The sequence below is a fragment of the Gastrolobium bilobum genome, unplaced genomic scaffold, assembly GCF_033153095.1.
Source record: "Gastrolobium bilobum isolate Gb01-03AN ecotype WA unplaced genomic scaffold, APGP_CSIRO_Gbil_v1 utg7917, whole genome shotgun sequence".
NCBI lineage: Eukaryota > Viridiplantae > Streptophyta > Magnoliopsida > Fabales > Fabaceae > Gastrolobium > Gastrolobium bilobum.
Window position 1 is genome coordinate 98,589 of NW_026898898.1, and position 14,236 is coordinate 112,824.

Genomic DNA, 14,236 nt, shown 5'->3' on the forward strand with positions numbered 1-14,236 from the left:
TATCTTTTCTTTTCTTTACATTGGAGAGGTACCGAAAAGACAAAAAATTTAGTGACACATTCAAACAAAAGGGAATAAGATGAGGGTCCCTTCGCCCAAGATTCATTGAGCCCAACAATGTTACACATTTAACTTGCAACATATAATGCATGGTCAAACCGGCAAGAGAACAAAAATCATTGACAACAAATGCTTCCAACTTATAAGTCATTGACAAGGCCATGTATCTTTCTTTCCAATACTTCTGAACAAATCTGCCCCATGTTGTGGTAAAAAGACAAAAGCTCAGACAACTGTTCCACCGACATTTTCCCCATCACATTTCTTGCCATTTTTTCTCTTTCCTCATTCATTTTCAGTCTCTCTAAGTATGACCCAGCATTTCTAACAGTTGCACCCATTTGCTTTAACCTATTTTCTTGCTGCACAGTCAAGGCTGTGTTTGACTGCAATTTGAAACAAAAAATTATATTAGTACATTAAAACTCTCATGTTCCTATGATCAAACACCAAATAAAATAAACAAATGAGGAAAACTTTCAAAATGGTTGTGAGTTGTAGTACCTCAAGAAATTCTGCCCCGGCTTCCAATTCAGACTCTTTGGTTGAACTCATCCCACGGCCAGCGTTGTAGAGGTTTTTTGCAAGTGAGAAACTACGAACTATAATCTTCCTTTTGTTCTCCATTTCCTGGTTAAGCTTCGGAGGCTTTTGGACAGATGTTAAGCAATTCAGCTTCTTCTGATAAGCAATAACAGCCTTCACAAATTCCTGCAGAGTTTCCATGAAATTTCAAATGTTAAACTCAACGATTCAATGTACTCTAACTAATCATAAAAAATTAGTTGATCTTAAAAGTTCAAACCTTATAAGCAAAGGGGCATCCCGGGTAATCAAATTCCTCTGAATCAGGCTTCCTCATACGCTCAGGGTGAAACTGCAATCCCATAATAAACTTACCCTCTTCTGGATTATAAGCATCTGGATCATAAAACCCTTCAATCAAACCATCAGGGCCAAAAGCCATTGGGACAAAACGTTGTGCCAATCTCTTAACACCTTGATGGTGATAACTATTAACCAAAATATCGATTTTCCCTTCTTCCAAAGAATCCTTAAACCAATGATGCAATGGGGTGTTTTCAACCACTTTTACCTCGTGCCTATGACCATCATAATCATCATAGTTTATATGCATCACCCTTTGATTCTCAGGGCACTTGTTTGAAAGCTCTTTCCCTATATCCTGATATAGAGTACCCCCACATGCAACATTTAGAACCTGTGATCCCCTGCAGATTCCCATGTAGGGAATGTTCCTTTCAAGACAAAGCTTGGCAAGGCTCAATTCAATTGAATCTTTCTCTGTATCAATGGCTGTATCACTAGCATGAAGCCTCCTTATTTCTTCCAACTCCTCTTGAGAAAGACCAGAGGTATCTTGTTCATACAAAGAAGGATCAATGTCTTCTCCTTCACATAGAAGAACACCATGGATTGGTTCAAAGCTATCCAGTAACATATGAACCCCAGAAACACGAGGAACAATGACGGGTACTGCGCCATACCCTACTATAAGATCAAGGTGATATTCACCTGAAAATCACATAATAACAGGTTTTATCAAAAAGGGTCACTGTTTCACACACACATACATATATATATATATATATTTGCAATGTTGCACTGCTAGATATATAGAAAAACTTAATTTTGATTGAAAAGCGTTGAAGGAAATGAAACTTACCAACGAAATCAACAAACTTGTTCTTGCGAACGCTTCGTCTAGATACAATTAGAACACGAGGGAGAATGACAGAGAGATCGGAAGACATTGTTAATAATCGCGTTATCGCTGTATCAAGATTTGTTGCCGAAGAAAAACTAATGATTATGAAGAACTAAACGTATATCGTGTGTGTATATATATATATATATATTCAAATGAGGCTTTATTCTATAAGGATAGAGATGAAATGAAACTCACCGTTTTGTGAGTAACAACTAGTGGATATTATAGAGGATATATACACAAGAGAGACAACGTTGGAGTCGCAGAGTGACAGAAAATCAAGGAAACATTGCCGTGGCTCCGCGTATGTTGTGTTACACAGTTTTCACGGGTTTCAATTTTCTTTTCTTTTTTTAAAAAAGTTTCAAAGGGTTTACTCATTAGCAATTGGATATGATTTTTTTTTTCAAAATTTTATTTTTGTTGCTTGTTGACTTAAACTGCATTGAGGAGGTTTCCTGTTGTACGGCCTTAATTTTAGTCATAGTTAACCGGTTGCACATGGCTGTGCTGGCTATTAGTTAATTGGGTTTTATTTGTTATAGAAATTTCTTATCCATATATTGTCATCATTAGATTCATTACTCAATACATTGATCTTGTGTATGTATTTATAATGTAAAATAATATATCACATTTTCTGAATGATACATCCTATATATCATTATATATTATGGGAAAAAAGTATCTGATCCAGATATAATATAGGCCTAACCAGGGCCCAATAAACACATGAAAGCCCAAGCCCATATAGGACCCAGAATAAAGGCATAAAGGGCAGGCACAGACGCGATAACCCTGACGCGGTACACCAGCGCGATAACCCTATCGCGGCACACCAGCACGATGACCCTATCACGTCTTACACGGCACAATACCTCCTCACGACATGCAGTATGTACTTGTTCCCCACGCAACAGGATACCTTCTACAGATAGTAAACTTAAGGGTCAAGGCAACACCACCACGCCCTCACACCAGTAAACTACGGACAGCTCCAGTTCGCTATGACTCTACTACTAGACATCATGGCGGCAAGCTCCTCAACATTTAAACACTGACAGCCACACTACGTTGGTACCAAGGAACCTTTGCCTTCACCATGAAGAAATGCATCCTACAAGCATACATCTCGACTACTATATAAACATACGTTGTACCACCAAGGTACTATCATCCTTTACTTTCACAATATAAACATTTGCCTCTGATACTGACTTAAGCATCGTAGTGTCTTCGCAGGTACCCAATCTGGAGCAACGTGAAGGACAAAGGACAAAGAGCTCAGGCTCATCCCCCAACAGCAATACCATGCCTAGGCCAGTAACCTCCTAATGAGTCTCAACCGTGTGTGATTTGGGCTTAATACGCATTGGGCCATCCCAACCGTATCTGATCCGATCAGTATCTAATGTTACTTTAGACAATTTTGTCTAATGTTCACTGAAACGACGTCGTTTTGAGATTGAAAAATTAAAAAATTAGAATGATAAAGACTATTATAACCCTGAAATAAATTAAAATTACAAATACACTATGATTTTTACCCCAAAATGACGTCGTTTCGACGAACATTAGATAAAGTTGTCTAAAGTAATTTTAGAAAAATAAACCCATATATTATATTGATATATTATTTCTTTAGCAGAAATAAGTTAATTGCAAAGGAGTTTAGACTATTTCAGAGCTAATGAATGTCATAATAAGTTTTAATAGAAACTTACAATGATACAAAACATTCACAGTTTAGAAGAATTTGAAGGGCCGTTTGGTACACGGCATTTGGTAGGATTTTCGGGAAACTGAATTTTTCTAAATTTTAAATTTCTGGATATTATCGTAAACTGAATGTAAAAATCATATTTTTGAAAATCAAAATTTCCGGCTAAATAAAAATTTCTCCTCTACCAAACGCTCTCTAAATGTAAAATTTAAAAGCAAAATATTTCCATTTTTATCCATTTGTCACAAAAAAGAGAGTACTGAATAGAGTAAAGGGTAGATCATAGATGCAAATGCAAGACACTTGCTTAGTCATTACTTTACTATAATAAAACAGGAACGTGGATCAATCGTTGTGGATTGGGATTAGGATTGAAATTGGTATATATAGAATGTGATTATGGAGATAGATGAGTATCTGTTTGGTGTAGCACTTATCCACTTTTACTAGATTCGAATAAATTGGCCTTTTTTAAGTCTTTGTTTTATTTTTTGCCATTTGAACCATGTTTTCTCAACAGCATAACCATATTGACCATTTCACAATTAAGAGTAGGATAACATAATGTTGCCAAATTAGAAATGCAAATAGAATATTATACCTCGTGCTTCGTCACTGCCTACGCAATATCTTCATCCAATTAGTAATTAATTCCATATAAAAGTTTCTAATCAAAGATTGATCAGTTATTGATGATAATATCTGATAATTATTAGCTGGCCCTGGAAAATAAAAAATAAATACAAAGAGAGAGAGAGAGAGAGAGAAATTAATTGCTATGATTTACACAATGAAGAGCAATTCTTAATCTAATGGGTAAGCCATACTTATTGTGATTAAACAACTAATCAAGACACAGATTATTGTTGAAGTTTGAATATTTTCTTCGGTGATTAAAACAAAAAGTATCCATTACAAAATTAGGGTCATGTAAAATGCGTCGGTGAAAGATTAACTAACAGTTTTGAGTCTAGACTTTTTATGAAATGTAAGATAGTAACAAGATTATATGTTTCTTATGTAACACATAAAAAAATGAGTAAAATCTACTAAGAAGAAGAGAGAAAAAGCCAAAAAAAAAAAAAAAAAGAGTTTCATTTGTTTTTTACGTGTTGCATGATGCAATATGTTTTATTCACTTTTTTTATATTGAATGAGACAATAAAAAATATATTTCTCGATCATGTAATTTGGTTTTTATAGAGAGCATGTTATTTCTCTACTCCAATGAAGGGAAAATCAGTTCTTGCTGTAACTGCAGCTTAATTTAAAGGAAATTTTTTTTAATGAGAAATTGCTAAACTCTTCAATGGTCTGAAATAGATAGAGTCCTGATGTATTCAAAAAAAAAGAAGAAATAGATAGAGTCCTGACTCCTGAGTCAACTCATTGCGTAACTGTTAAAAATTGAAAATCGAAACTTAGAAAGTAGGGATGTTTATCACCCGATTCAAACCGCGGTAATCGAATCGAAAAATTGAAAATCGAATAAATCAAAAATCAAAAACAAATTTTTTTTTGCAAATTTTAATTAAATTGGATCGATTTTTGAATTGGTAGATGAAAACCGATCCAATATGTTAATTTTCTTCTATCTACTTGGGTCTTTCCTCAATTATAGCCAAAAAATTTCTAAACCCAAGATCTATTAACCTATCAATTAAATTCAAGAAAAATTTAGTCACATCTCATCAACAAAATTTTATCTATGTAGAGTTTCATATCTCATTGTCCAAAAAAAAACTATATTATTGCTTATTAATGCTTTTGTATTTAAGTAAAAATAAAATTACAAAGTAAACATATACATAAGATATTATTTGCATAATAATCATGAAACAAATTTTAAAATTTTCAAAAAACTGAAAACTGATCCAATTCAAATTGAAAAAAATTAAATTGGATCAGATCAAATTTAAAAAAAATTCAAACCGAATGAATGATTACATGATCAGACTGAAGAAATTGAATCAAGATAATTTTTAGTTTTAAAACTAATCCAATCTATATTGCAAACACCGTCGTTTGACCCAACTCTTGTTTTTTCATTCAATAAAATACTATTTGGGGTGGTCACTGATACGACACATCTATAACACTCACCGGAGGGATAACGTCACGGGACGCAATCCTATCTGCAACATTCACGTCTCCTTTTTTATACTCAATTCAATGTACCTCACTTTCTCCTCTCATTCACAACCCAAACACTCTGAGAACTGATGAACCGGATAATTCATGTGTTGCAATCCTAAAAATGTTGCTAGGTGATCGTGGCCAGGGATGAAAGTGGGTTGTACTGGATCAAGTTTTGTTCCGAAAAGTTTAAGCTTACGCAAAAAATTTTAATTTGACGTGACTATACGAGTCTAACTGTTAACCTGGTTTGGTTTGTTTATAAAAAAACAAATGGTCTGGCCTAATCCGTTAGCTTGTTAATTTTTAACTTTTAAGTAGAATTATGGATCAACTTGTAAAATACTCAAATTTTGTTGCTAAACCAAAAATCATAATTTCAATGTCTAAACAGAATCATGAATCACAACAAAACTCATATAATTTCCATTTAAGTTATTTTCAAAAGCAAAATGCTCAAAATAAATAACATATATTTCATCAGATCCAACAAACAAATTCATACTATGTAAATTAAAATAATTATATGAATCCAACAAACACATCATGATGCTTGGAGTAAGTATAACCTCTGTCGAAAACCTTTTAATATATTCATTTACACAATCTAACGTGTTGAGCTCTTAGTTTCTCTTACATAAGAAATAAAGTCAGATTTCTATTAAAATATAATGAAATATAATTAAGTTGTAAATAATTGCAATTGATTAAATTTATATCTTTTATTTTTTCTTCAAGGTATACTTATTCTATTTTATTTTATTTAAAATAAATAATACCATATAGGCCGGCCCGTAAGCTTATAGACCAGGACTTGTAAAAGTGGGTCTATGGTCTTTTTATTAAACAAGCTTTTTCAAGGCCCTAACTCGACTTATTTTACGAAATATACTAAGTCAAGTTTGGCCTGACGTAGGCCGAGCCGTAGGCCCTTATAGGCCAGCTCAGCCCAGTTTTACCCCTAGTTGTGACACTGGAATTTTTTTGTCAAAAACAAAAAGAACTTAGTAGAGAGACACAAGAAGGGAGAAAAAGTTAGTGGGGTTGGATATGTGTTCAATTCCCGCTGAATGCATTCTTGGGGAGGGGGCTGAACCTTTAGCCATCACTGTTCCCCCGCACTCTGGATTAGTCTCATAGCCGGCTCAAAGAGTCGAAGCTCGTGGGGATACCGGAGGGAGCCAACTCGTCTCAAAGAGATAATTAGAGTTGGGTAACTCCAAAAAAAGAAGGGAGAAAAAGTTTAAAGAGGTCCAGACTATTGAAAAATTTGGTGTTCTCTTTTGCAAGGAGAAAAAAATTCTTTTTTTTTATCTTTTTTTTCTTTTCCTTTATTATTCTCACCATTTGTAAGAAGGGAGCGTTGAATGAATGATGCTCCGTAGCACCCAAATTCCTCTCGAGAAGGGAGTCATGACACCCTAAAAATAAAAAAATAAAACAAAAAATGAAGATGCGAAAGGTTGCAATATTGACCACCCCGACACTTCAAAAACTCTAACGTGTCGTGTCCGACACTTTCTGACACTCTCCGACACTCCCCGACACTCCAACACGCATTATAGAAATTCAAAAAAAGGTTCAAAGGTTGCGTTGAGTTTTTAGTTCTAACTATTAGATTCGTTGGATTACGATTACCATTTTATTGAGTTTAATATAAAAATTTGAGATATCTTATGTTTCTGTGCGAAATTGATGAATATTATAAGTTTAGTTTCATTTTTTTGTTAAATTTTTGAATATTAAATATAATATATATTACATAAATTTAAAATATTATTTAATATTAAAACGTGTCCTAACGTGTCGAAATCTGACAGTTTTTAGAATTAACGTGTCCTAACGTGTCGAAATCTGACAGTTTTTAGAATTAATGTGCCGAAATATCGTGTCATTTCATGTCACGTGTCCCATGTCGATATTGGTGCTAGATAGCTTAAATATGTTTCTCATGTACCCAAATTGATGCTTATTGATTGAAAAAACACTAGTTGGGTCAAAGAGCACACCTAGTAAGCTACATATGTGGGTGAACCGAGTCGGGTTCTTCTCCTACCCGTATCGAATAGAACATGCTGAGCCAAATCTATGGAAAATCTGCTTTGTTTAGATCGGGAAAATCGTACGTTTTTATGAAATCATGTGCTATTGCTCGAATCCGTAGTCAATCCTATTTCCGATAGGAGTAGTTGACAATTGAATCCTGTTTTTCCCATTCTTTTCATATCCGTAATAGTGTGAAAAGAAGGTCCGACTCCAAGTTGTTTAAGAAGAATGGCGTTGAGTTTCTCGGCCCTTTGCCTTAGGATTAGTCAGTTCTATTTCTCGATGGGGGCAGGGGAAGGGATATAACTCAGCGGTAGAATAACTTACTTTTGGTATTTTTGAAGTTCAATAGCTACAAAACAGAAAATTCAAATTATCAAAACATTTTATCAACAACAAATTCCTTATAAGTGAACTTGAGAAGTATATGCAACCAGGGAAATATGATTGCAGTTTAGCATGTTAATGATAATGAAGTTCAAATTCTCATATATATATATATATATATATGACTAACCAGAAATCATTTTGTTCAAGCAATTGGACCAAAAGAGTAGCTGAAATCTGAAGCTTCTATTTGTATCCGTATTATGTTAGTTTGGGATTCTTTGTCTTCATGTACCCACACCGCAAAGGAGGCAGTAAATCTTCAATTTGGATGATGAGAACCATGAGATCAGAGTCATGTAAAATGCTAAAACAAAAACAAAAACCTTGTCTGAGCCCGGGTTCGAACCGGGGACCTCTAGTGTGTGAGACTAGCGTGATAACCAACTACACCACCCAGACAATTTGTATTGCTGGGTATTTTCTGACAAGACTAAAATTAGACAACGTTTTTTCTTTGTTATAATCACATTACGTCGTCATGAAACTTTTACAATTTGCCATGGAAACGTTTTCTGTATTACTGTTGGTCAAATGGTCCAGTTTGCCAATTCATTGAATTGTACACACAAAGAGTTAATATATTCGGGTTCTAATATCTTTTCATCATATAATATAAAACTGTATAGTACCGCCATGGATATGTTGTAATTAATGTGACTATATCACGATGAATTTTTTTTTTTTTGGAAATATTCCATCGATTCATCGCTTCGTGATTAGTCTGATTCGGGGCGGGTCCAGGATTAAGGCTTTAAACCTCTCTCAAAGATGGTACTGGAAAGATTCGAACACATGCTCCACTCCCACTCACGACGAATCTTAATCATATAAAGAAAAATAAATGATGATAATTTTCTAATTATTTATATTTATATTTTTTTCTTTTTTTATTATCAGTAATTTATTTTTATATAGTTATGATTTTTCAACATAACATAATCATATTAATTAACACGTGAAATAATCCGAGGGGGGGGAGGGAACCTGAATTATTTATCATTGTCTATTATACGATAGATTAGAAAATAGTAGAAGCGAAGGGAAGCTTCATGGATGAAAATATATTATCAACGGGAATAATATATTACTAATTACGAATTAATTAATAAATTTGACCCAATAAATCATAATCGTTGATTGATAGAAATTAACGATTAAGATTTAAAATGACACAAAATTATATCATTATAAAGGACACACCTTTTTTCCATTATTCAAATAATAAATAGCTTCATAATTCTTTTAGCACTCAAGCTACCTATTTCTTTTATGGTTTGAATAGTTTTAGCAGAAACCATTTTAAAAATAATAATTTGGATAAGGGAAATACTATTTTATACGAAATAACTGACATGAAAACATTCATGAATTGTCTTTATCTGTTTCACTATTAAGTGTAACGTCGCCTTCTTGTTCTCTCGTTTGGTTTCTCACTTCTATGATTTTGCGCTGCTATGAAAATTTATGTAACTTGTTTCCGGTTAGATGGCGTTCCTCTTACTAATGTTAATTTTGAGCCATCTAATTATCATTATCTAATGGAATAAGACTTAATTGTTATCGTTGTATTTTTTTTCTCAATTAAGGGAACTCATTTTCATGTAGTGAAATTATGTGCTCTTCTTGACATTCAACCTTGGTATCACATTGCTTCATTTTTATTTTTATTTTGGTAAAAATCACATTGCTTAATTAACTAATCAATAAGAGCTCTTAAAGTGTATCCTCGGATTTCTTTCTTATGACCAATCACCCTCCGACCATGATTACACATATGATACAAACAAAAGGAACTTAACGCCATAAGCCCGTGAATACGAATAAATTTTTGGTACTACTGTACTTAGATTTAGTGCATTTCATCAATGAGAACATTATATATCAGAGGAGAGAGAAAAATTCTGACAGAAAAAATAGAATTTTAACTAACGTGTAATATTTTTATTGGTGAGATGTACTGAATCTTTAGTACAACAGTAGTATCAAAGATTTATTCCATGACTACAGTGCATTAATGCTGATGATGTTATATATTCCATCTAAATGTTAGAGGGTTTATTTCAATATTTTTTTGGATGTTATTTTACTTATTTTTTTTTTATATTTATCTTATTTATCACTTTCCAACTCCGTTAAATCATAATCTGAATATTTTATTCTTATTTCTTTTAAAAAAAGTATAGTATGACGTGAGAGATTCATTTCAATATGAATGTTAATGTATAATTAAAACCTCTGTAATCAAAGTGGTTATAAAAATTTAATTAGGGAATATGTTTAAAATGCAAAACCAATTTTGCATGAATCTTTAACCAATGGCTTAAATTTTTAAAAGATTTAGGATCTTCTTTACAACAATTGCAACATTATAGCCATATCAAGAAGACAAGATCCAAAACAAACTGTTAAATCTGCTAACCAAAGTTAATTTGTTTCAACAAAAACATATACTTTAACATTTGCTCAAACAAATATCACTCTGCAGGAGTCTGGAACCACCATTATTTCCATATTTATCGTACTTAACACACTAATTATAGATAAGTTCCTAGATACACAATACATAGACGGACACCATATTCAACTAGATAAAGGAAGGTAGATTCTTAGATATACTTGATTAGTGTAAGAATATTATCTCACACTTAATTAAGGGTTAAGAGTTCAAGAAAGGTGGTTAATTAACAAGTTGGGAAGGGAACCCCACAAGAAGTAGACACCCTTCTGGAACCAGGGGAGTTAACATACTGTCTCAGAGTTGGGTTTTGGAGGTACCCACATAAGCATGGCCTTTGTTCTCTCACCTTCTGGCAACATGTACTTGAGGGTGGTGAAGAGTTTGTGATTGCCCCAAGACAAGGGCTCAACTCCACTGGGTTGCAAGTTACAGCCTCAGCCATGTGTGCCACCTCCATCATAACCACTGCCACAAGAACCACTGCACACACAGCCACACCACAGTTAGAGACCTTCTTCATCATCATCATCATCCTCACTTTCTTGGCTTTAATTTGTCACTGCACAAAACACAACAGAGAGTGTTAATTTGTTAATTAACTTGCTTCTGAATTGAATTGGCTAAGGATGCATTCAAAATAAGCTTTGTGTGGCAGTTTATATATAAGTGGAGAGTAGTAGGTTTGGTTTTTTGCTCAATGAATAATAATAATATCATCCTGGTGGGAAGTAAAGGGAAAAGGTCCCCACAATGAAGTGGGGCGTTGAAGTGGGCGTTGGGATGCAATTATTTTGCATTAACATCACCATGATATATGGTGACAATAACAAGTGCTAGCTTTAGCATTTCTAGGGGACATAATTTTGTTTTCATGCAAATTTTTATAGAAAAAATGTGTATCATTTTAAAGGATATAAAGTTGTGTCATTTTAAGTAAGAGAAAGAGATAAACCATGAGAGAGAGAGAGTGGGGAATTTTTTTTTTAAAGATGTGGATCCCATCTCTTTATGAAAGTGGAAGGATACAAGGTATGTCATTTAAAATGACACACCTTTTTTTCATTTTTTATATATGTATTCAGGTCTGGATTTTTTTACCACGGTAGCCTTTAAATAATAAAATATTATTATTTTACCCCCGCTAAGAAACTATTCTAAAAATTTAATTTTTTCAACAAACATAATATCAATCTATCCTTGTTTGAACGTTGATTAAGTAGTTACTAGGGTCAACCGAACACTGATAGAGAATTATAAAATATAAAGTATTAAAGATACACACCAGGTACACATCCTTGTTACCAGTGTATCGTTTCCAAGTTTTATGAGTAGCAACGCGCTCTCCCACAATCATCTGTACACCTGCTCACATGGTATGGACTCTGTGTATAATTCTTATTCATTGCATCAACATCTAGAGAAAAAATTCAATGTACCGGCACACCAAACTCAATAATCTCTTTTATTAAAAAAAGAAATGGACTTAAAAAACATTATGGGAAAAAAAAATTCTCTTTTAATAAAAAAATCACTGTAGTCCCGATAGTCGATAGATTGATGTTTTTCTCCAACATGTCTGTTTGGGATTTTGTTCACTTTTTAAAAAAAAAAAAATCAGATTTTGTTCACTTTTTAACCCCTCAGTTATCTCATCCGGTTTGAATATTTTTTTTAAAATAATGTAGGAATTAGGATATATAGCAGTATTTTAAAGAAAAGAAATTAAAGAGTGCAGTATCAATATAGTCTGCATAGCGTTGCGTGAGTTTAATCTCACTTTGAAGTCAGAAATGGAATATAAACATCCCATAAGTTTATTTTTAATGGCATATCTTGCTCAAAGATTAATACTGAGCCTTGAGACGTTATGGACTTGGGAAAGATAAACTAATAAGGATGTCTAGCCCGGTAATTGTAAGTGGGTAAATAACTTCTTATCCGGGTATTTAGGTGGTTTATCTGGATATATATTCAAGTTACGTAAGAATAGTTATATTTCATAAAATATACTTAGGTAATTGGATCAGTATTCGAGGTAACTACGTGGTTAACAGTTAAATACAAATAAATTAAGAGTTTTATTAGTATTATGTAACATAAATTAAGTGTTATTTTCAACTCTCACATCAAAAAGGAGAGAGAAAATAGAATGATAAAAGAAAAAGAAAAATATGTGGACCCCACCTCTCTAATGTGTGTAGAAAAGTGAAGTTATATTATGTTAAATGATAAACATAAAACCCGTAAATTAATGTTATGTTTGTTGAGAATGTTAAATTTTTAAAATAATTTATAAGCGAGGCAAGATAATAATTTTTTATTATTTAAAGGCTACAATAGTTAAAAAAATCAATCCGATCTTGTTACCAATTGTCCTAAAAGTACAAAGAAGCATTTATTGCTTTTCTATTAAATTATAATGCCGAGGTGAAGATGGAGAGCAATAAATGTTTTTAAAGGTAAATAATACTTTTAGTAGTTTCTATTTTGATTCCTTATTTAATATCTCATGATACTCCAAACATATTTCATTATGTATTATTATGTCATGCTTATGACATTATCAACTTCAAAATAAACTCTTTATTATCAATTCAAGTGAAGGGGATTTCTTCTCCTCAATCATGGGTTTTAATGTTCAGGTCTTGAAAATGAAAAAAAAAAAATTAGAAAAAAAAATACTCTTTTAGTGACTTAATACATAATTTGATCAAAGTGTAAAAAAATTAGATTATTGTATGAGGATTGTAGAGACAAGTGTGAAGGAGAGTTTACTACACTTATTAAATATTTCTAATTACCTAAAAAATAATAAATGTTTGAGTCTCTAATTTGTGATTTTTTTTTCCATTCAATATAATTACTAGTTTTCATCTTAAAAAAAATATAATCAGTAGTTTTAATTCCTTAAAAAGTTTACATTGTGAGTGAATCCGAATCAAACTCATTATACGATAGTGTTTGAATCAATTTATTTTAAAAATTAATATTTTTTGTAATTTGTTAAGAACATTTAAAAAATAATTATTTCCCGGAATTGATACATACTTTCTAAACATGCTGAAAAAGGTATTGCGTGTTTGGTATTGTTGCAAGTATAGTAATTCCCCACAAGTGTTAAATGTTAGGTAAATACAGCATGTTTGGTTACTGGTTAGGTACCCGAAATATTAATTTCATTCCGTATTTTATTCTGTGAGATGAAAAAAATGGCAATTTACTTTTACATATTCCATCAATAGAGATTTGAACTTTTGCGATTATCACTATTTATTGACATGACCCGTTGAATATTGAACTTTTTAGATAAAATGCATGTATTAAGTGAATTTTTTTTTATTTGTTTTTTTTAACGTGTTTTGCCTTACGAAAGGTATGCTTTATGTACAGGGTAAAATATGGGCAACAAATGTTATCAAAAAAAAATATATATATATATATATATATATATGGGCAACAAAACTGCGTCTTTTCTTGCCAGAATGAAACTGCTTGTTATATAAAGTTGAGATATTCATGTCTCACATAAAAAATATGAAAATGAATATATTTATAAATTTTTTATTTACAAACTTAATTATATATTTTCAAAAATACAAACACTTAAAAATATATTTCTCGGAATACAAAGTTATATTTGTAAACAAAAAATTTGTAAATATAATCCCCTCAAAAAATATATAGGAAAAGT

At 32.3% G+C, this 14,236-nt stretch overlaps 2 protein-coding genes and 1 non-coding gene across 3 annotated transcripts; all 3 read right to left on the minus strand.

Moving 5' to 3' along the window:
- Positions 1 to 200: 200 nt before the first annotated feature.
- On the minus strand, positions 201 to 1,835 carry LOC133285165 (putative glutamine amidotransferase GAT1_2.1). Its single transcript, XM_061482351.1, has 4 exons — positions 1,748 to 1,835; positions 866 to 1,596; positions 565 to 771; positions 201 to 446 (listed from the first exon to the last, which is right to left on the minus strand). The coding sequence occupies exons 1-4, from the start codon at positions 1,833 to 1,835 to the stop codon at positions 201 to 203; spliced, it is 1,272 nt and encodes a 423-aa protein (XP_061338335.1).
- Positions 1,836 to 8,412: 6,577 nt separating this feature from the next.
- TRNAV-CAC (transfer RNA valine (anticodon CAC)) lies at positions 8,413 to 8,486 on the minus strand. The gene has a single exon. It is a non-coding gene; the product is annotated as a tRNA-Val (tRNA).
- A 2,068-nt stretch (positions 8,487 to 10,554) lies between these two features.
- LOC133285193 (non-specific lipid-transfer protein 2-like) lies at positions 10,555 to 11,163 on the minus strand. The gene has a single exon (XM_061482383.1). It carries the CDS (start codon positions 11,075 to 11,077, stop codon positions 10,769 to 10,771), a length of 309 nt encoding a protein of 102 aa, XP_061338367.1. The 5' UTR covers positions 11,078 to 11,163; the 3' UTR covers positions 10,555 to 10,768.
- Positions 11,164 to 14,236: the final 3,073 nt, after the last annotated feature.